The 23,221-nt window shown below is 38.7% G+C and overlaps 3 protein-coding genes across 3 annotated transcripts; 2 read left to right on the top strand and 1 right to left on the bottom strand.

Moving 5' to 3' along the window:
* The first annotated feature begins 2 nt into the window (after window positions 1–2).
* On the top strand, window positions 3–19,925 carry iqgap2 (IQ motif containing GTPase activating protein 2). Its single transcript, XM_055161410.1, has 38 exons — window positions 3–276; window positions 3,045–3,144; window positions 5,361–5,517; window positions 6,051–6,128; window positions 6,795–6,871; window positions 8,157–8,224; window positions 8,311–8,424; window positions 8,507–8,685; window positions 8,960–9,047; window positions 9,143–9,306; window positions 9,406–9,493; window positions 9,586–9,752; window positions 9,834–9,994; window positions 10,091–10,215; window positions 10,304–10,467; window positions 12,637–12,727; window positions 12,798–12,965; window positions 13,057–13,199; window positions 13,288–13,458; window positions 13,527–13,610; window positions 13,691–13,762; window positions 13,849–13,918; window positions 14,011–14,219; window positions 14,343–14,492; window positions 14,571–14,734; window positions 14,806–15,030; window positions 15,100–15,240; window positions 15,515–15,599; window positions 15,692–15,924; window positions 16,003–16,135; window positions 16,211–16,313; window positions 16,409–16,550; window positions 17,167–17,254; window positions 17,384–17,596; window positions 17,664–17,824; window positions 17,902–18,045; window positions 19,323–19,431; window positions 19,523–19,925. The coding sequence occupies exons 1-38, from the start codon at window positions 231–233 to the stop codon at window positions 19,634–19,636; spliced, it is 4,989 nt and encodes a 1,662-aa protein (XP_055017385.1). The 5' UTR covers window positions 3–230; the 3' UTR covers window positions 19,637–19,925.
* Window positions 10,559–12,072, bottom strand: f2rl2 (coagulation factor II (thrombin) receptor-like 2). Its single transcript, XM_020920881.2, has 2 exons — window positions 11,771–12,072; window positions 10,559–11,678 (listed from the first exon to the last, which is right to left on the bottom strand). The coding sequence occupies exons 1-2, from the start codon at window positions 11,832–11,834 to the stop codon at window positions 10,627–10,629; spliced, it is 1,116 nt and encodes a 371-aa protein (XP_020776540.1). The 5' UTR covers window positions 11,835–12,072; the 3' UTR covers window positions 10,559–10,626.
* A 134-nt stretch (window positions 19,926–20,059) lies between the features above and the next one.
* On the top strand, window positions 20,060–22,565 carry f2r (coagulation factor II (thrombin) receptor). The gene is made up of 2 exons (XM_020920968.2): window positions 20,060–20,188; window positions 20,997–22,565. Exons 1-2 carry the CDS (start codon window positions 20,116–20,118, stop codon window positions 22,175–22,177), a joined length of 1,254 nt encoding a protein of 417 aa, XP_020776627.1. The 5' UTR covers window positions 20,060–20,115; the 3' UTR covers window positions 22,178–22,565.
* Window positions 22,566–23,221: the final 656 nt, after the last annotated feature.

Here is a 23,221-nt window from a genome sequence, read left to right on the forward strand (position 1 = left end):
AAGCCAAAGCCAAAGGGACGGCTTCTGAAGTTCACAAGTCAGGCCAGCAAGCCGCGCACCATGGGGCTGGCACGCAGCGAGTGATCGTGCTCTATCTGAGAGACGTCTGTGCCATTTTAAGCTAAAACGCTACATCTGTCCGGAACGGGTAGAGCCTGGTCTGGTCTGCCGCGTAAAGTTTGGAGGAGTTCAACTGAGCAGGAGCGGTGGAAAGAACAGCAGCAGCCACGATGTACCATGAAGAAACAACCGCGTTACAAAAACCACGTTATGGAAGTAAGTGACAAAGGTTTTTTCAAAACAATTAGCCAAACAAAGGATCTTATGCAAGCTAAGAAAATATCTTCCTCTTTTTATACGTGCAAAATAAAGCCACAGTGAGCGAGCTGTGCTGATATGTGATGAGTAACAGGTGGGATCTCCATTGAACGTAATGTGACAGCCACTGATGTTGATGGAGGCATTTAGAAAGAAATTAAACACTGTATTTCCCATAGGCGTACATCAGTTTAAGGCCTATTTTCTCATGGGCCAAGAAACCACCCGGATCATAATTTATTCAAACAACTAAGCCAGTTTAGTCTATCTACCCAGTACATTTGCCTATCTGCACTTTGCCACAGGTTAACCATTAACGTGTGGTGGGTTGCTATTATTATAGCTTCAGAATGGCCCAGCTAAACATGACATGAGTGCTAACAAATATGAAGTTTACAGCAGACTGTCACATTTTTGCAGAGGCATCCCATGAGTAACTGGGGGCAAAGTTCACTTTAAAAGATAAGCCCAATCAATTGTGTCATCACTGTAAACCTTTTAACTGTGTCTAACAGTTGCACTGGAGCAGTCTAATGATAATGTTAAAACACTCTGATGATCATGCAATTTAACCAGTAAGCATGTGTGTGATAATATTTTGACATAAAAATGTTATGTAATCTATAAGTAGCCATATTTTGAGTGATATTCCTATACTTTTTGTCAAATGATAAAACATGACTCCCTTTGTTTTTGGCACTGAAACAGTCATAGTTATACAAGTTTCCTTTGATATGGTTTGAACAACAAAAGCACTAGTCATTCAGCCATAATATGGGTCTATAGGTCCACCCAGAAACAAACTCATCCTCAGGGTAAATATAGAGCTATGGTTGAAGAGTGCAGACTCCAGGAAGTGTGCTTGTTTTTTATGAGTAATGCACAACGAGGGTTTCCTCTCTTTGGGAAAAAATGTCAAAAAGTTGTATGAGACCATTCATTTGACAGTTGACCAGTTATAGCAAGAGTATGATGTTATTATTTTTTACATAATTTACAGTATTCAGTATATGCCTAACTGTAGTCATATAAAAGATATTTGGAAAATGCATCTTATATTATCTGCATACTGGATTATCATAATGTTAATCTGACTTTTGCCTTTATTTTATATTCTTATATTTTGCCCTGTGCACCCCTATGCATTACCTTGAATGGTGTTTAATCATTGCTTTGATTAGGAAAACCTTGTCATTTCTTTGGTGAATTGTGGTCTAGGTTAATATTGTGTGCATGATGGGATTTGTTAATTGCATTCCTTGGTGCAATTGATCATAATTTGTTCTAAGGTCGATTCAATCATTGGGAGGACCAGAGCCAAACATATGAGAGAAAAAGCAGTGGCATGGAGAAGAGTTCAGACTTCTATGGTACTGACTGCCTTGTTTATACTCATGAAATCAATATAGAAGGAAAAGGAAAATTTTGAAAAAAACTTTAATAAAAATAAGCCTCACATTGCCATATTGCCTTTGTCTAACTTAGTCCCATCTATTTGAATGTGAGATTCATTCAAATACAGGGCGTTAAAAATGATGCGGTTATGTAAAAACTGGCATGTGTGTCTTTGAGGATCTTATCTACTTATCCTCCTCTTCCAATGCAAAAGATACTCCATCACATACTTTGCTACACTAACCTGGCCATAAACCAATAAGGAAAAGTATCAACTTACACTTTTGAGTGAAGGATTTCAGTTGACTGATTTCTTTTAACTTGGGCAAATATTCTGTTGTTACTGAGGGAGCCTTCAGTCAGCCAGAAATAAAGAGATTTGATTGGATTAGAGTGGCACAGTGCACACGGGTGGGAGGAGATCTCATTAAAGTGCAGGTAAAGGTCACTTGAAGTCACTTGTCACTGGACTCCTGTTAACACATGGACTCTTCTTCTGTGGTCTGTAATGTAAAGAGTAAAGAGGGGTGCAGAGGAATCAATGCGTTTGTTTTGGTTCATGTTAGTTCCATGTACTTATTTATTATTGCTTGCACACTTTTTCATATAAGGCTGGCTCAGTGAAACGTGATGTGTCAGGTTTTTACACTGGATGCCCTTCATGCTGTTCATTCTCCAAACCAGCCACAAACTGTGCTTGGATTTAGTAATGTGGGTGTCTTGCCCAAATACAAAATGACTCCTCGGGCAAGGTTCAAGCTACCATCCTCCAGTTTATGAACCAACACTTAACCTACTGTCACTCATTTTATCTCTAAATAAACAATATAAAGGCAGCGATATAAAGCATGGCAAACTTATTTCAATTAAAAGGTCGATATTACACTACTTTTGTCTGTTTTGTAATTTTGTTTCCTCATCAAAAACATACCTGGATTGTTTTGTTTTATTTGTACATGTTTAACTCACAAACCCTGCATATTTGTGTTCTTCTCAGAAATAGATGTTCCACCTTGTGCTGTCATGTCGTAGTACATGAAGTGCTCTACTGTGTTTTTAAACTCAATACACCTTCACTACACTCATTTTGATAATTCTCCATCACTACTGAACAACTGGCAAACAATATGACAAAAAATACTTCCCAGTTCAAAAACTAGTTAACTGTTGATTTAGAAATGATCTTAATTTTGAATCGGTTATGATGAATGATGCTATTGTTCTTTATTGGGAAATACTTTGAGTGCCCAGTGGGGGAGGATAGGCATAGTAAATTAAAGAACAGTGCTTAGCCCATAGTTTTTACTCGTGTGCTTTTTTTTTTCTTGTAGCCATTCAGGATGACGAGAGGCTGTCGGCGGAGGAAATGGATGAGCGGCGCAGGCAAAACATCGCCTATGAATACCTGTGTCACCTGGAGGAAGCCAAACGGTAATAAAGGAGCAGAGAGGGAGAGAAAGAGAGGGAGAGGATATTTGCTTTGTTAATTCTGCTCTGTGAGGGCGTGCTGTTTGATTAGGTTAAAGAAACTCCTGTTATTATGGGCAGAATAATGTTTGCATGTAATTATGCACATTAGAAGGACCAGGGAGCAGCGAAGTGAAAGTAAAAGGAGAGTGGCACTGAGCTGAAATAACTGGTGATGATGCTGCACTTGAGGCTCTGAGCAGTGAGCAATGACTACAGGATAAAGAGAAGTGCTGACATTGAGGAAAACCTGTTTGGATTTAGACTTTGTTTCTAATTACACTGCCAATAGAATAGAGATTAAACCTAAAATGCAACACTTTTAGTTTAAAGGAATATTATGACTTTCAACTAACTGGAAACTTCCCACTTCCTGTTGAGATTGGCAGCGTGGTTGTAAAACGTGTGTGTAAAATGATGTTTTGTGATGGCTCGCCCAACCACATACTTCCGAAGCATTGATCTTCAACCTCAAACAGAGCTTTATTGTAGTTACAGCGGCATTCATGTTTCAATAGTTGTAATTTAACTTTAACTGTATTATATTTAATTTTAATTTATATCATATTTTATAAGGTCAACACAGTACATGTTCAGATTTTAAACCCTTAAGTCTTGAACTGTATCCTGGAAGTAAACAGGCTCCAATGAAGTGTACTCTGACTCACCTGCTGCTGATGTGTGCACACTTCTCTGGCTCTATTCTGAGCAGTGTGCCCAGTGGGATTATTTAGGCTTAAGATATAGTTCCAATGAAGCTGTTAACAGAGTGTTGGATTAAGTTGTGCTGGCAGTCAGCAGCACTGAGTCAAGGCACCTGGCCAGTACTACATCTGGGAAAAGATGCCAAACCACTCGATCAGTCTTGAACTTCACCTACTCAATGTGTTTTAATTGTGGTAAGACTGTCAAAAACAATGTCTACGCCACAAGAAAGCACTGAAATATGGCCCTTTTGAAACTGGCTGTTAATGAAAAGATTACATTATAAATAACAATCTCAACTTCAGTTTGGAGACAGCAGTAGGTATACATTGCTGGTTATGTTGTGAGTTTCTGAACACACCTCTCAACATGAATACACACACACACATTCACACACAGCAGTTTCCAAAGAGACTTTGTCCCCAACAGTTGATGTTTACCATTATATTTTCAGACAGAGCTATCACTGGTTACATTCTGTTGACCTAGTATTTTAACTTTGAGACAGGGCCTTCCCCACATTTGCTTTAGATTATTGATGTCCCAATGCTCACTGTAACTCATGACCAGCATGACTAAGCTACATGACGCAAGCCCTGTGAGGACGCTGTGTGTCTGCCTCACTGCTAAGACGTTTACTTTAATAGTGTTTGGATTGTTTGGTGTCAGAAAAGCCCTAAGTCCTGGTGGGTCTCCGTGGACAAAGGCAGGAAGAGCTGCTTTAGAGGGCTGTAAACAGGGAGACACTCACCTCACATTGTCCTACGCTCAGGAAGTAACATTTTAACAGTGCACCAGTGCTCCCAAGGCAGGATGTTTCTACATGTTTACCTCATTATTATTTCACTTTTGTTAAAGCTGAATGTCAGCTCTTTGTGATACAAACACGTACACATTATCACAACAACTCTTTAATTAAACTAAACATGCTGACGATACAGAAACAAAGGGGAGGGTGCTATTACGTGCAGCACCAAAGAAAGCAGTGACCCGCAGATATGAGTATGTATAAACAGAACATAAGACAAGTTTAAATATACACAATATACAAAACAACTGAACATTACTCACTTATAACACAAACACAAGACCCAAATACTTGTTTAGCCCACATCAGGACAGATACAAACTCAGTGTGAGTCCCATGTGTAGAAATAATGTGTAACAGATTGTCAGCTGGGCCGATTCACTGAGCTCACAAATGATTCACTAATTCTTTGGCTAAGATTTCCCAATATCTCTGACCATAGCAGCCTGGAATGTACATGGTGGCAATTGTGTTAATATTCTTTTCACCAGTTCATAATCTTTCCATTCATTAATAATTATTACCGGATCCCTTCCACAGTGTAATGCCATTACTATCATGTGTTTTCTAAATATTAATATGAATTTCTAGGCTACATGCTTGATTTATATATGATAAAACATGAAGGCAATAAGGGTAATTTTCTAAACAGATTGTGTATTTTCAGATGGATGGAAGCCTGCCTTGATGAACACCTTCCACCAACCACAGAACTGGAAGAGGGATTAAGAAATGGTGTTTACTTGGGCAAACTTGCAAAATTCTTTGCTCCCAAAATGGTATCAGAGAAGAGAATCTATGACAGAGACCAGTCCCGATATAAGGTGCAGCTTTATTTAATTATACATATGTTTTTTTCTATTTATTATTTTTGTTGGCCTGGGTCCCTGCAGCTGGGAGTAGCATGCAGATTTAGTGTGTTACAGTTTTGAACAGCTTGCATCATGGCTCACAGGAAGTCTGGACCCAGATATTTGACAGCAGGGAGGCGTGGGGGCTTCACTGTGTCAAGCAGCTGTGCGTTAGTGGAGTAAACAACCCCAAACCCTGAGCTTTGATTTAGGATTGCACCGTGTATTGCAATTGAAATGAAAACACAGTTTGAATGGGCACAATTGTTAAATTGCTCAGCAATTTGCAGTCTATTATTTTATTTTACTTTATTTTACAGGACTCAGATTTTCTGAAGTTTATAGGATTTCTGTTCTGGTTCATTTGTAATCTCAAATGTTAATGCCCCATGTGTACAGCATGCACTCTGAACAGAATCATACTTTAGAACATATTGTAAATGTAATGTAATGTGTTTAGAAAATGCCTTAAATCTATCATAACAATGCATTGGTTTATTATGTAGAGCAAAGGCCTTCACTTCCGACACACAGACAACACAGTGCAGTGGTTAAGGGCCATGGAGTCGGTGGGTCTCCCGAAGGTAAGGACCTCCCCAGCCCCTCTCTCCACAGACACTCAGCCTCTGTTTCACAAACACACTCCTATTATGTGCACCCAGCTCAGGCCACTGTGGCAGCTCTCACACCTTATTAACTGGTAGTTTTTCTTACGGCCACTGCCCAAACATGAAAAGCACTATTACTCTGGGCTCCGGCAGTTATTGTTATTTAGGTTAGACTAAAAATAGCATCAACTTTAGCATGTAAAAATGTCAATAGTAGTAGGTTTCTTATCAACGTATACAATACAGTTAGATAGACCTCTGTTGTCCCCAAGGAGAAATATAGTAGGGTTGATAAAAATGTATAACCAGATACTATACTAATACTAGACTAATAGTAAAAGGTATTGCTACTGAAAAAAATAACAAAATTGCACCTTAATGATCTTCATTTATATCAGAAGTAGTATAAGACAACATGGCAACATTATAACAACTATTAATTTGTATTGAAAATTACATTTTCTTTTTTTAAAAAAAACAGCGCCATTTCAGGATTGTGGGATCTGTATAGAGTATTCAACCCAAGTTTGAAATCATAGTATTAAAAACACAGACAGTACATGTGCTCTGGTGGTTTCTAAAATGAATATATATAGATATACTTTTGTTGCATGAAATAAATGTTGTGTGGTTCATTTTCAGATTTTCTATCCTGAAACTACAGATGTTTATGATCGCAAAAACATGCCCAAAGTGGTGTACTGCATACATGCACTCAGGTAAGAATCAGTATTATTTGGCATTAGAAGACTGGATCAACTAGCTAAATCACCTAACTATATTTATGTTTAAAAAATAATTATTGTTTGTAAGAAACCAAAAGGAGATTAATCTTTGTTCATAATACAATGGGCCATCATATTTAAACATAATTGTATGAGTTATATGTCAGCACTTTCTAAATACCTCTAAATTCCCTGCACCTGCCTCTGCAGAACACAGAATCGTTTTACTGGCATTTGGGATAATGATGTAGACTTTTGCAACTGCTTCTGTATTTGCTGACTTTTCAAAATGTTCCCATGGCAGATTTTGAAAGAGGGAGTTTTTAGCCTTTTTATTTACAGTGCAGCGCCCGCTTTATCTCCAACAGAAATGATAAAGATACTCTGTAACCTTGATATGTTTTCTTTTTCCAAAATTATTTTCATGATTGTTGAAGACTTTAGGACACCCAGAGATTGTATTAACAATAGAGGACTGCCACAATGCTGCCATACCACATGGGACGTTTGTTACATCATCCCTTTTGCTTTGTTGCTTTCAGTTGATAGGACTGAATGAACTGTGAAGTCACTTTTATTAGACCCATTCAAATGCACACAGATTCAGGGGGAGGACATTTGAGCTGCTACAATTGTTTTCTTTTAAGTGGTGTTTTGCGCAGGTCCTAAGAGAGCTGGCTTCCTTCCCCTCATGTACACACGTGCTCTTCCTTCCTGCCCGTGTAGCATGAGTCCCATCATGCACTGCTTTATTCTCTGTGCAGAAGAAGCAGATGTTGTTCTCACAATTTGTCACTGGTGTTGTATTGCTCAAACTGCTGTCAGGGATGCTTTTGGAAGAGGAAGCCAGAAATTTGGTGCAGGGGAATTCACATATAAGGACACTAGCTGCTCGGGGCAGTCATCTGATGCAGCCTGGGCCATATTCATGATCTCAGTCACCAGTTGATGTGTTTAAATGCTGTTTTTGTAGAACTATTATGAGTCTTGAGGTCTGATCCATATTATAGGTTACATTTGTCCCATTCAGGGTTGCACCCTCACCATCTCAAAACATGTATAATTTATTATGGCTTATCAGGCACCGGTGGGTATATGAAAGTTTTATGAAGTTTCCAGCCAACCACTTGTTGAATTGCTCAGTGGTTGAATTGCTCACTGGTGGAATGAACCTATCAGCTTTTGTTACACATGGAAAGCACTGCCCCCTGGTGGCAAGTTGACAAGCATAAACATAGTAGTATGCAAATATAATTGTTTTATTTGTGTGTGTTTTCAGTTTATACTTGTACAAACTTGGCATTGCACCTCAAATCCAAGACCTTTTGGGTAAAGTTGCTTTCACAGGTAATATTATTATATTTACTTAACCAATAAAGGGTTCAAACCTGTTGAAAACATAATGTTTCTCATTGTATGTTTGTTGTCAATAGAGGAAGAAATCAGTAACATGAGGAGTGAGTTAGAGAAGTATGGCATTCAGATGCCAGCCTTCAGTAAGATTGGAGGCCTCTTGGCTGACGAGCTATCTGTGGATGAGGCTGCTTGTGAGTCTAAAACTACATATAAATAACACGTTCACAATGTGTATGTACATGATATTGTACATGTGTCCTCTGCTGCCCTCAGTGCATGCTGCGGTTATTGCCATCAACGAGGCAATCGACAGAGGACAAGCATCTGCAACACTGGGAGCTTTGAATAATCCTAATGCCATGTTGAGGAACATTGATGAAGCTTTGGGCCAGGACTACCAGGACGAACTGAGCCGGGCTAAAGCACTCAAACAGGAGCAGTCTGCTGGACGGGTTGGTTTCATTCACCATTATTTGGTTCAATTTAACGCAAATAAATGTGGCTGCCAATCTTAATTTCAAGAAAAAAAGTCTCTGCTCTGAACAACATTGTTTAAATGTCAAGAAATTGGTTGTAGATATCTCCTTAACAAAAAGAATTCATAAGGATTCATTAATATTTGTTTTACTGCACAGCCCTACTGCTTTGTGCTAAAACGTCTGGTGTATTTATCTTCTTACCATAAACAGTAGATACTAATTAACACTAACATGTGCTTTTCTTTAGCGCTTGTCTGTTTCAACTGAAGAGAGAGATGTTTATGAAGAACTGCTCACTCAGCAGGAGATTCAGGGCTGCATTGATCTTGTTAATAGTAAGTAATAATAAATGGTAAATAGTAAGTGTAAACAGTAATAGATTTGTCAAATCCTGAACAATCAGTACAAAACCATGTCCTTCTCTCTCCAGCCCAAACTGCCATAGTAAAGGTGAATGAAGCGGTGATGGCACAGGACATGGCTGCCCTCTTAATTGCACTTAAACTGGAAGCATTAGCCTTGTTAGGTGTTCAGGAAGCTAACAGCCACTGGTACCTTGAGCAGTTCACCACATACTGCCAACATAAAGCCCAGGTATCGTGTGATTAGTCCAAAGCAATTACAACCACTGTACTTCCTTTTTTTTATTAAAATGTATTTAAATGTATCACTTGATTATTTTTCATGCTTTAGGAAGGAGGGAAGGCCATTATGACTGACAAAAGTGAAATTCAGAGAGTTGTCACTTCATGTAATGATTTTGCAGAAGCAGAGAAACGAAGTATGTTCAGTTGTTCCAATGTTTTAATGTTTCTAATTTTTTAAATAATAGTTGCCTGATAATTAACTGCTTGTTGAACATGTCTTTGCCAGAACTAGATGCAGTTGCTGCCATTAACACGGCCATAAGACTCGGCAATGCATCAAACACTGTAGAGGAGCTAATGAACCCTGAGGCCCAGCTGCCCTTAGTTTACCAAAGTGCTGCCAAACTTTATCAAACTGAGCTGTTCAGCCTCCAACTGCAGACAGGGGGACGGGTAACTCTCATGTTATATTTGTTATGATTTTTGCACTGTATTTTTAAATATGGCGTGATGACACTGTTGTTGATGTTTCAGACTGGCCTGGGGCATGAGGAGCTGAGTGTAGCTGTGGAGATGCTGTCCGCTGTAGCTGTTCTGAACGAGGTGCTGGACACAAAAGACCCCCACGCTGTGATTGAACAACTCACTGATTCCCCCCTTGGCTTCACCAACATAGACCCAGAAAACCTCCACCGGTCAGCTGCTTGTTCTGACAATGTACTAGTAGTAATTGGCCCTTTTATTGTTTTTATTGTTTTTGTTTTTTTTTTGTTTTCTCTGTCCTCTGGTAGGTATGCTGACACTCTGATCAAGGAGCGAGCTGAGGCCCTTTCAATTGGACAGGAGTTTCTCACATGGAATGATGTTCAGAAGTGCATTGATGTCGTCAACATTCAAGTAATTGAAGAACATGAACGTAAGATGCTTTTGTTGGATAATTAGAAAATGTCCAGTGTTGATTTACATGAAGTCTAATTCTGTGACCTGTTTTTCTAATTTGACAGGTGTTATTGCTATAGCTGAGATCAATGAGGCTCTTAACTCTGGTGATTATCAGCAGACACTGGCAGCACTTATGTTGCCCACAGCAAAGTTAACAGGGGTGAACCCAGACACAGCCAAACACTACCACGATGTCCTTCTGTACACAAAGCAGCTGCTCTGCCAGGTATTGCCATATTTGAAACTATTTACCCTATTTATTAATTACCTTTAATCACACTTTATGTTAATCCATAGATTCCACACACAGGTAAATGTAGACTTACACCTGTTTATTTTGTTAATACTCAAAAGATGTTGGACAATATTTATTGAGTGCTTAGTCTCACATCACTGCAGAGGTAGTCAGAGGTGTCCCACGCAGGGATGTGAAGTGTAGCTCAGACGAGGCAGTCCTAGACAGAAGCAAACACAGAAGAGGATCCAGACAGCTGTGGAAGCAGCAGAGGCACACTGCCGCTCGGTAGTACGTGTACATGTGGTCATCCCCGTTCACAATCAGACAGATGTAATGAATTATATGGAGGATGCCACTGGGTAAGAAGCACACTACAAATATGACAAAGACCAGGCTGCTGATCTTTATATAAGGTTTCCAATCACAACCAGATTGCCCCAAGTGGTACACCACTGACACATGGACATAAATACAAACAAAGAAAGGCACTATGAACCCCAGGCAGACCAGGCCCAATCGAAACGGGACCAGCAGAGAGTGTGGTTCCACATCTAGAGGCAGGATATCATGACATGTGACGACTCCCAGCTCAGAAATGAAGTAGCTCTGCCTAACCAGCAGTTCGGGCACTATAGCTGCCCCAAACAGGAGCCACACAATGAGACAGGCCCATAGGGATAGAGAGGTCGTAGCCATTCGCCGGTACAGAAAAGGCTTGACCACAGCCAAGTAACGCTTCATACTGATGCATGCAATGGTCTGAGATGAGCAGTACACATTCCCATAAAACAAAGCTGTGACAAGTCTGCAGGAAACCTCCCCAAAAATCCAGTGGTTTTTATTAATGTGATAATGAATGCGCAAGGCTAGGGACAGCAGAAGCAACAGGTCCGACAGAGCCAAGTTCAAATACAGAATTATTGTTGCCCGCGACTTGTCCTTGATCTTAACCCTTAAAAAAGCCAAAATATAAGCGTTAGACGGGATGCCCAGCAGCATAGACAGGACGTAGGCTGATGGTATGATCCAGTTACTCAGGATTCCTGTGGTGAAGGCTGTGGCTGGTTCCTCAGGTCCCACATGAAGAAAGGGGTCCATCCCAGGCCAGCTCTGGTTTATGTGGGTCAGTGTATAGTTACGAGGTTTAAACGTTCTTTGTCCCTTATTAGAGGAGTTTCCTATGCTTGCCTTGGTGTCACCTGTAAGTTTCAATTAAAGAAGTTAAACTTAACAAACAAGTAAAGAAAATAATAATACATTGGTTCATATACAATTAGTTTTATCATCTTACCTGTATGTTGAAGGCTCTGTGCTGCCATTAGACAGAGTACTAATCCCTGCATAAGGTTAGCCATGTTTACCTTTCATCAGATGGTCCTCAGCCCACAGATGCTAAATCTTGTTCGTTTAATGAACATCCTCAATTCTAAAGTTGTCCGTCCAAAGCTCTCTTTTGGCCATGTCTGCTGTGGTGCGAGGCCGCTCTGTTTGTGCTATAGTGGGTCTTCCTGCTCACACACAGGATGCCTGGGGTTTGTGTGCTGTATGGAGCACGTTTCCTGTCCAGGCTAAAACTGAATTCCCCTTTGACTGCGTCATAATCCGAGTAGGTGGGACCCCACTGTGAAATCACTCAAAACAAATGGTTTTCAGTCTGACCCTTTGTTCATTTCTTTCCTCTTGTTTCATTCTCTTCTCTTTGTTCAGTGGATGAGTGTGGCTAATAATGCCATCATAGACTTTCAGGAGGCAAGTGCTTAATGAAATATATATTGTGGCTTAAATTGTATTCCGTTTTTTTACAGTAAAAATACATACTTTATGTGGTTCATGTGGAGTCACTGCTTTTTTCAGAGTTGTATAATACAAACTCATTTTCCAATGCTTTCTTAAAAGGACCTTTAGAGCCGTATGTCTAATGCTGAATAAAACATGTTATTTTTAATGGTAAGGAGGGATGTTTACACAGGGATGGCTACTGTTACTATGCATTTCCTTCCTCCCATTTTTTAGAGACTTGGTTGCACTCTAATAGCATGTTTGTTTGTGTTGATCAGCAATAATAATCTTTGAGAAATGTTTGTTTTGAAAGAAAATGCTATACAATTCATTCACTTTGAATAGAGAAAAACTTACATAAACATCTTCATCTTTCAGAGCTCGGGAGATGAGTCACTGGTTTTGTGGCTGGACCAAATTCAAGAAGCTATTGACACAGCCAATCAAAATGAAGAGGATGCTCTCTCAAGTTTGTACATTTTCTTTACTCAAAATGTAATTTTTGGAACCTGTGCCTTTATCAGATTTTTTTTTGGCAGTGGCTGGAGCAATAGCTCATGTGAACAAAATGATTTCTGAGGGAAACGCTCAGAACACACTAGAGGCCTTACAGGCGCCCCCTGCTGGATTGAGGGGTGTACTACCTGAATGTGCTGACAATTACCAGTCAGAACTGGCACAAAAACAAGCCAGCAGTTGTAATGAAGGTAGGGTACAGCATGAAAAACTACTACTACTACTACTACAGCCATGACCACTATTAAACAAACCTTTTATTCTCTCTTTCTGTTTTTCCAGCCACTACAGATGGTGTGTGGGTTAAACATTGCATTAAAGAGCGTTATAACTATTACTACAACTTACAGGCTGGACAGGGCACATGGGTGGAACCAGTGGACTTTGAACACAACAGTAAACATTTGAGTAGAGAAGGAATTCAGGTATATGGCCTTTAGAAGTGTAGAAGTGTCACAATTTTATGCTAAGCAAAATTATATCAATAAAGTATCTCTTATGTTTCATCTCTAGGTTGTTGTTAACTCAGTTACTTCAGATTATAACAGAGAGCAGTTATGGTTAGCCAATGAGTCGATGGTAACAGTGCTTCAGGCTCAGATCAGAGGCTATTTGGTTAGAAAGAAACATGCTGAAAGAATGCAATATCTGCGCCAACATGAGGATCAGGTGGTAAAACTGCAGGTAAGTTTTCATTTACAATATAACACTATACTTATGTGCTAGTGGTTTAAACAGTTTCTCTTCTACAGGCTTGTTGGAAAGGGTACAAACAAAGAAAGCTGTACAAGGAGAGAATGAATTTACTGAAAAAAAATGTGGATTCTGTTGTCAAGGTACAGGATGTTTGAAAAGGTCCTTTTGTCTCATTTTCAGTATTGTTGATAACATGAATGTCAACTCTGAACTGTTGTAGATACAGTCCCTTGTGAAAATGTGGAAAGCCAAACGAAAATACAATGAAAGGTTACAGTTTTTCAAAGACCATGTGAGTGTCCTAAACCAGTTCTAATCGTTGCCTATTTTAATTCTTTGACTGACATGCACTTACATACTATGTGCGTGTGTGTACAGGAAAAAGAGATTGTAAAAATCCAGGCTTTTCTAAAGGCCAACAAAGCTCGAGATGACTACCGAACACTAAGTGAGACATACACATGAATACAAATTATATATATTTAAAAAATAAAATGTGTGGATGGATTATTGACAGGATGCCTTGTGTGTTTTTTTCAGCTGGAGCAAAGGACCCCCCTCTGTCAGTTGTGCGTAAGTTTGTCCATTTGTTGGAGCAAAGCCCCTTGGATCTACAGGAGGAGCAGGAGGTCACCAGGCTCAGAGAGGAAGTTGTGACAAAGATTCGTTCAAACCAACAGATGGAAAAAGATCTGAATTTAATGGATATAAAGATTGGTTTACTAGTGAAGAACAGAATTACTCTACAGGTAGTCTAAATATATTTAATTTATAGTACAGTACATCTTTACATTTTTAATCATATTGTCATGATTTTGAGTTAAATTGTACTGAATGAACTTCAATTATTTATTTGATATTTTCTTCTAAAGGATGTGGTAACCCATAATAAGAAAATGAAGGACCTAAAGAAATCCAATTCAGAGGATTTCATCAGTGGAGCGAGGCTGGGGATAAAGGGTCTCAGCAAAGGCAAAAGGAGGAAGCTCGAGGCCTATCAGCATCTCTTTTACCTACTGCAGGTCCATGGATATTTAATCTGAATATGTGGATTTTTTTTTATGATAAACAAATACTTACTTTAATCTTCTGTTTTGTAGACTAATCCATCTTATTTGGCCAAGCTCATTTTCCAAATGCCCCAAAACAAGTCAACAAAATTTATGGACACTGTTATTTTTACTTTGTACAACTATGCGTCCAACCAGAGAGAGGAATATCTGCTACTCAAGCTCTTTAAGACTGCACTAGAAGAGGAAATCAAGTGAGAGAGTAAATATACAATAATATAAAATATACATATTCTTAAATTGATGTCGTCCATTTGTGAATCAGGTCTAAGGTAGATCAGATCCAGGACATAGTGACTGGAAACCCGACGGTCATCAAGATGGTGGTGAGTTTCAACAGAGGAGCACGAGGCCACAACACTCTGCGACAGCTGCTAGCACCTGTGGTGAGGGACATCATCGAGGACAAGAGTCTGGACATCAACACCAACCCTGTGAGTGTGTATAAAGCTTGGGTCAACCAACTGGAGACCGTCACAGGAGAGGCCAGGTAGGAGAGCCGAAGGACTGTCTGTGAATACTAACAAACTTAAATAATAACACTCATATGTCTCTGCAGCAAACTGCCTTATGACGTCACTCCAGAGCAAGCCATGTCTCATGAGGAGGTGCGCAACAGACTGGAGGCCTCCAGTCAGGCTCTGCGCTCTGCCACTGATAAAGTCTTAAACTCTATTGTGTCCTCGCTGGACAATATCCCGTAAGTACATGCAGTGTATATGCAGGCTACTTTCAAATTGAAAATAAACATAATTTATTCAGTAATATAAAAATACAAATAATATTAATTCACTACGTAAGGAATTACAGTAATTATGTAAATTTTGTTAGCAATATAATGATAATTGTATCCATACTACACCTGTCCAGGCTTTTTGACCACAAGGTGGTGGTAATGGTGATTCTTAACATTAGATACTTATGTAATATGATTTATAGTAAAATCCATTTTCCATATTTAATTGTCTTTATAGTTATGGCATGAGGTACATAGCAAAGGTTTTGAAGAACAGCCTCCATGAGAAGTTTCCTGATGCCTCTGAAGATGAGCTGCTGAAGGTAGATTTCACAGATTTTCTGTAATGCAATATACAGCTGTGTGTGCACTGTTTGCACTGGGCCTCTGAATTTATTTATTTATTGTTTTAAAGATTGTAGCAAATTTGCTCTATTATCGCTTCATGAATCCGGCCATTGTGGCTCCTGACGGCTTTGACATCATCGATATGTCAGCCGGAGGTCAGTTGCACGTGGACCAGAGGAGAAACCTTGGCTCTGTGGCAAAGATGCTCCAACATGCAGCCGCAAATAAACTGTTTGAGGGGGAGAACGCACACATGACCCCAATGAACAACTACATCTCTCAGACTTATGAGAAGTTCAGGTCAGAACTTTAGAAATACCATAATAATTGATGCAAATTACAAGTTCTGTTGTGACCGAATTTAGCTTTTGATTTCAGGGCATTTTTCCAAGCAGCTTGTGACGTGCCTGAACCAGAGGAGAAATTTAATATTGATGAATATACAGACATGGTGACTTTGAGTAAACCTATTATTTATATCTCGATAGAAGAAGTTATCAATACACATTCGGTAAACACCACAACATCACAACCAGTCCATTTCTGTAACTAATTTGTAACTAATCTATATCAATAATGTGTTTAGCTGCTTTTGGAGCATTTGGAGGCTCTCTCTCCAGATAAGAACGATCTTTTGCATGAGTTGCTCCAGGACCTGGGAGAGGTGCCAGATGTAGAAGCATTGTTGGGTATGTTTCTGAATTGTTATATTACTGCATGTTTTTGCTCTTTCTTATTATTGGATTGCTTTAATTTTTTTTTTTTTTTACTGTGTCAAAATCAGGTGAAGGTGCAATTGATCCTAATGATCCAAACAGAGAGGGCGCACTAAGCCAGCTCGCCAAGACTGAGATCTCACTCACTTTAACCAGTAAATGTGAGCTGCTGGAGGGAGAAGATAAGGATGTCAAGACCCTCATTACCAAGTGTGTAAATTCACTATTTAGTTTTGTTTTATTCTACTTTAAAATGTGTCCTAAAGTTTGCCAAACTAAAGTATTAAGAAAATACTTATTTCTACATTTGATTGAATTCCATGTAACGTTTTGGGTACAGTGTGTTCATTATTCATGCACTATCACTTCATGGCAGTCTTCTCTTTCCTGCTCTTTTATCATTTCCTGTCCAAACAGGAAGTAGTCTGTCAGTTTTATCTTTCTTTCAATTCTAAAGAAGTATGCTTTCTTTGTCTGTCCCTTGGAGACAAACTATCCTTTAAAATTTTACAGTATACATTTGAATAATTCATGATACAAAACTAAACCCTTTATGTGTCAGAGAAAACAATGAGAATAATGTATTAACTAATCTTTACATGATTATTACTTCTTGCGGCTTTCAGGAATTAGTTGCTTACTTAAAGTATGAGGATGAGTTTCACTAAGCTGCCTACTATTTGTTTGCTTGCCAGCTAAACACAATCATAGATAAAGTGTACAATATTTGAAACAACTAATTTACCTTTTTGTATATTGTGTATTGGACTCCTATATAATACTTTTTTCCTCATTACTTTTATTAACATGTGTATTGTTTGTACAGGACTAAAAAGCTCATAGTGGATGTGGTACGGATTCAACCTGGAGAGTCATTACTAGAAATTCTGGAGACAGCAGCAACTCCCACTCAGGTGATGCCACAGTGTGACCCTGTTTTCGTTTACCAGTGTATTGCTGTTAGTGTTAGTAGTGTATTGTTTGTTAGAACTGTAAATGTAACTACTGTTTAACTGATGTGTGCTCTGTACTGAACTGTGAAGGAGCTGGAGCACACAAAGGTTATTGAACGACGAGCGATGCAGGACGCACAAACCCCAGAGGGTCTGAAGATTAGCGCCACACTGCTGGAGGATGGGCAACTACCGCTCGAACAGAAGAAGAGGAAAATCCTGAGAAACCTGCGCAACCTGGAGCAGGCAGGCGCGGTCACTGCTGCCAACAAATATCAAGACCTCATCAATGACATTGCCAAGGTAGTGCACAGCATTGATCAGAGGCTCTATGGATGGTCCGGTTGTAAACTAAAGTCTTGCATTTCAGGACATTCGCTATCAAAGGCGCTACAGACAGAGGCGAAAGGCTGAGCTTGTGAAACTGCAGCAAACACTAAGAGCCTTGAATTCCAAAGCAGCATTTTACCAAGACCAGATGAACTATTATGACACATACATCAAGACCTGCCTAGATAACCTCAATCGCAAGTAAGCATTTTTAATTACATTCATCTTTGTGCTAATGTATAAAAGTGAATAGAGAATCAGCCTTTTTCTATTTTAAGAAATTCCCGTAGATCAATAAAACTGGACAACAAAGGAGAGGACAAAGGCAGTAAAAAGTGGAAGCCCCATTCACTGAAGTACACAGCAGCACGTCTGCACGAGAAGGGAGTCATTCTAGAGATTGAGGGTCTTCAGACAAACCAGTAAGTAGAAAATTACCCAATTAGTATTACAGGTGGTTACCATGGGTTTTGTCTAGTAGTTAACATTCCTTTTTTAAAATCCAACTGAACAAAATTACAACTGAGTAAGTAAGTAACAACACATGTAATTGAGATCAAGATTCAGCCATTTCTAAAGGTCACTGATCAGCTTGGGTTCTTTGTTATGGAGAGGTTTACAACTAATTGTCTCATTAGTAAAAGGATGTGGTTTGTAGTAGAATGCAGACATTACAGGAAGAATTTTTTTATGTTTTTGTGTTAAATAGAAACAATATAAATGTCTTGTTTATGTTAAGGAAAGTAATATTACAGGACAAATTTGTTAATTTTAATAACTGGGAAAAATGTGATTGATCAATATCCAGATATCCAGAAAAGGGAAAAAATTATAAATAGAAAACTAGGGCCGGGCACGTTAACGCGTTAACTTTGCATTAACTAATTAAGTCATTAACGCCAACAATTATTTTAACGCCGTTAACGCAGTTTTTATTATTTATTTATTTATTTTATTGTAAACGTCTGTTTCTCACTGGCTTTTATTTTGAAAAAGTCCACCGTGAGCGTTTCTTTAAGTTTGACGTCTTTTCTTTACACTTTTTTAACTTTTTTCTGACCACGTGAGATGCAACGTGCCTGAGCCTCCGCGAGCCGCGGGTTCAGCCGCGGGCGCCGGCTCCGGCTCTGACCTGAGCTTATTTCTTTAGTTCAGTGCTGGAGTAACTGATTTACCCAGATACCATTGGAAGAAAAAATGTGATTGGTCCATTTCCATTCCATTATATTAACCCTTTGTTTCCTAAGAAATATCAGTCCAAGTTTATAACACTTATCTAGAAATTATTACTAGTGTAGTGTTCATTACTCACAGCATAAAAAATATTCAATAAATATATTAGTAGTACAAATGTCCATTCAGTATTTTTTCTTGAGCCTTCCCTGAATACCTTGAAGGCTCTGAGGGTTCCCCTGTGAAAGAAATGCTGTTTGCACAACAAATGTATGGCTCTTTCATTTACATTTCCAATAAAAGAGCGCTATACTCTACTTTTTAATTCATTAATTGGTTTTGCGTGTAACATGCGATTATTCGTGATTAATCGCTCGAACTCATGTGATTAATCGTGATTAAATTTTTTTATTTTTGCTCAGCCCTATAAAAAACGTAATACATGTTTTGTCAAATAGCCAAGACTTGAGTATACGTGTACAATCTAGATGAATGAAAACATGAAAACATGTTTTACTTTTTCTAGGTTTAAAAATGTTATGTTTGACATTTCACCAACTGAAGAAGTCGGAGATTTTGAGGTCAAAGCCAAATTTCTGGGAGTGGAGATGGAGAAAGTGCAGCTACATTTCCAGGTGAAACATGTAGCCCAGTTGGGTACAGTACTGATGTCTGTATTTCACTAAAATGATCTAAATTAAGATCATTCTCCTGTTTCATGTATAGGACCTCCTTCAGCTGCAGTACGAAGGTGTATCTGTCATGAAGATGTTCGACAAAGCCAAAGTCAACGTCAATCTTCTCATATTCCTCCTAAACAAAAAGTTCTACGGGAAATGAACAGGAAACCAGATAAATGTAACTTGAAGGGTGCCTTACGCTTTGTAACCATTATTTTATGTCCTATCAAAAAGAAACTTATTGTTATTGTGTGTTATGTGGTAAATGTAATGTATTCTGTTTTAAAATAATTTGTAATTCTTTTTGTATGTATAAGACGCTAAAGAAAATTTGTTTATAATTTAGTTAAGGAATTTTGATTTAACTTCATGCATTTATGTAAGTGCCTTTTAAATTATCTTTAAACCAAAATATTTTAATTAATAAAATAAAAAAGAAGAAAAATGTACATTGCAATATTATTCTTGTTCATCATTCTTTTATGCAAATTATGAAGCAACAGTTAAATATTGCAACAACTTAAAAAAAAAAAAATTAACACCCCTAGAAAAATTATTTATGTTTCAGTGGGAGGAGTCAATCTGATATTATGAACAGCAGTTCTCTTTACAGCCCACAGTCTGAGCTGAAAACAAACCATGCTTATTTACACTGTATTTGGACCTTTGCTGTCACTAACTCTTCACAACACTGCTTGTTCATCCCCAAATGGTAAGTCTTTTCTCAAAATTCATTTTTTAAATTACAATATTGTCTTGATTCATCGTTCAGATGTTTTAATTTGTAGCACTTTATCTGACAGCACAGTAATGGCATGGCCATGGCATAGAAATGGCATTTTAAATAAAACTGTAATTGCAGTGGTGAAAGAAGTACTACATTTTGTTACTTGAGTAAAAGTACAAAAGTGCAACAGATTACTCAAGTAAATATATCAGATGAGAAATGTTCTAAAAGAGTGAAACATTTTTGAACATATTTTGAGATCTTATGAAGCTTCAGATGTACTGGTTTTGATTGAAGATTTGGTCTAAATTTTGTTCAGTAGAAACAATTGCATCTTTTTTTTTCTAGCTGTTTTTCTGGTTGTTTGCTCACATTATGAAAGTATTTAAATAAATAAATAAACCCTCAGCCTTTTCAGCAGATCTCAATAAGCAGGTGACAGACCCCCAACCATTATATAAGTACAATACTTTGACTTCATTGCATTTCACCACTAGTAATTGCTCATCAAAACTCTGTCACTATACTAAATTAATCATTATTGTTAAATAAACTTGTTAACCTTACCCAGTACAAACCATATTTGTAAACATATTTAGTATATTCTTGGTTATTAAGGAAATGGGCTACAAAATAAATTTTCCCCCTCATTATCTCTGCCACCATGCTGTATCCACTGAATTTTAACACTGTTACTGTGATTTAAAATTCTGTGATGTACTATATAGTTCTGATTTTGAAATACATCTCCAACTATTAGAATGATTGCCAATATCCTTTCTCCCTCCCTCAGGCTCAATATTTGACCCCAGAACCTTCTCTGGTCAGTTTGTGTCTGTCCACGATGACCCTGTGGACTACCTGGACCTGTCTGAGTTCAACACTGAAGAGTCCGGCTCTGGTTTGGGCCTAGAGCAGCACCCAGTGAAAAAACAAGTCCACCATCCCCAAAAAAAGGGGCACTACATAGTCTCAGAGCAGGCCAAAGAATTCCTCCAGGGTCGTCTGGCAACCCTGTTTGTCCCCACTTTTTACATTTTGGTCTTTTTTGTCAGTGTCCCCCTCAACCTTGTCGCCGTAGTGATGTTTGTGCGTTACATCCGACCCAGGAAACCAGCCGTGATCTACATGCTCAACTTATCCTGTGCTGACTTGTTCTATGGCCTGCTTCTTCCCTTTAAGGTCTCCTATCATTACCATGGCAACAACTGGATCTATGGTGATTGGATTTGCCGTATGGTGACGGCAGCTTTCTATTGCAACATGTACTGCTCTGTTTTGCTCATCTCTTGCATTGGCATCGACCGTTTCTTAGCTGTTGTGTATCCTATAAACTCACTAACATGGAGAACTCCCAGAACTGCCATCTCTGTCTGCATTTCAATATGGCTGCTTGCATTGGTGGGAGTGGCACCTCTGTTGTTCTCTACACAAACTGTCCACTTACCACAAATGGACATCACGACTTGCCATGACGTTCAAGATACACAAAAGCTCCAATCTTACTATCTTTATTTCTTCCCTATTTATGCCACCATCTTTTTTTTCATTCCCTTGGTGCTCACTGTGGTCTGCTATGTGCGGATAGTCCAAGCCCTCACAGCAGCTAATGTGGAGATCAAGTCCAAGAAGACACGGGCAGTCGTCATGACGATCCTGGTGCTAGTAATGTTTGTAGTATGTTTCACCCCAACTAATATTATCTTGATGGTCCACTATGTGCAGCTGTCCCACATTTCTTCTGACTCTACCTACCAAGCCTATCTACTGTCTTTGTGCATAGGGAGTCTTAGCTGCTGCCTGGACCCCCTTCTTTACTATTTTGGATCATCCCAATGTCAAAGGCAAGTCTTATTCATGTTCAGGAGGAGGAGATTTTCAGTACTGAGTAGCTACAAAACACAAAGTACAAGAAGTAGTGGATACAACAGTAGCATCCACAAAGTGGAAACACTGGGAAGCCAATACACTTGAGCCTGTTTTCCGCTGGCATGGTTTGTCCCTCCAGCCGAGTTTCCTTTTCATCCCCCGAGCAGGACTCCGGGTCAAGGTTTTCCCTCACAATTACTCATAAGTTATCTATTAATATTTCATGCATGTTAAACAATGTAAAATATTGATCTATGTATTTGATACCATAAGCAGTTGCATGTACAGCATCTGTATACTGTCAGCACAATCACTGAGGCTGGATCCAGGTGCATCAATTCATTACATAAGAAAGAAAAAAGACTGTCCAAGTTTTACTTGTATTTTTTTATTGCTTTACTTTTTCTCATACATTTCATTTTAATTTTGTCAATTGCAAAAGAACATAAAATCAATGAAACAATAATGATCACAGTGTTTGTGGTTAGTTGAATTGATTGTTGGAGTGGTTCTTTTACTCTGTACTTTCTTTGTCATCTGGGCACAGCTCTGGAATATAAAAAGTTTATATAAATTACACTTTACAGTTGCATAGTCTTATAACTCAGTTTTTAGTTGCATAGTATACAGATCCCTCTGTCAATTAAACACTGACGTTACTGACCTATTTTACCATCATAGCTGTGAAAGTTCTGTGGGAAATTCAGACACTGGAGCTGTTTCTTGAATATTTCAACATCTTTAGGATCTATTTTTCCACTCCTTGCTGCAAAGGAACTAAAGTTACACCAGTAACTTTTGAGTTTTTGGTACTTGTAAGTCTAGGCAGAGCTGGACTCACTGAACAGTAGGAGGTTTCTCCCAGTCAAATCCATGTTGCGAAACGTGTCTGCCCACAGCAGGCAGTCGGAGCATGTCTGCAGCAGGTGTCCTTTGTGGTTGCACAGATTCTCTACAAAAACACTCAAAGTTATTGTCTTACTCTGTGTTTGTCCCAGTACAGACATAATGTGCAGAATTTCCATGAGAATACACTAAAAGTTGTAGTCTCTGAAAACACCCATTTCATTACATGCTTCTCTCTTTACAAGTTTTGTTCCAAAAATTGTGATTTTCCAAACAAATGTGACCATAAGGACTTATTAATGC

The sequence above is a fragment of the Boleophthalmus pectinirostris genome, unplaced genomic scaffold (assembly GCF_026225935.1).
Source record: "Boleophthalmus pectinirostris isolate CB_2022bp ecotype Guang Dong unplaced genomic scaffold, ASM2622593v1 HiC_scaffold_4, whole genome shotgun sequence".
Lineage (NCBI taxonomy): Eukaryota > Metazoa > Chordata > Actinopteri > Gobiiformes > Gobiidae > Boleophthalmus > Boleophthalmus pectinirostris.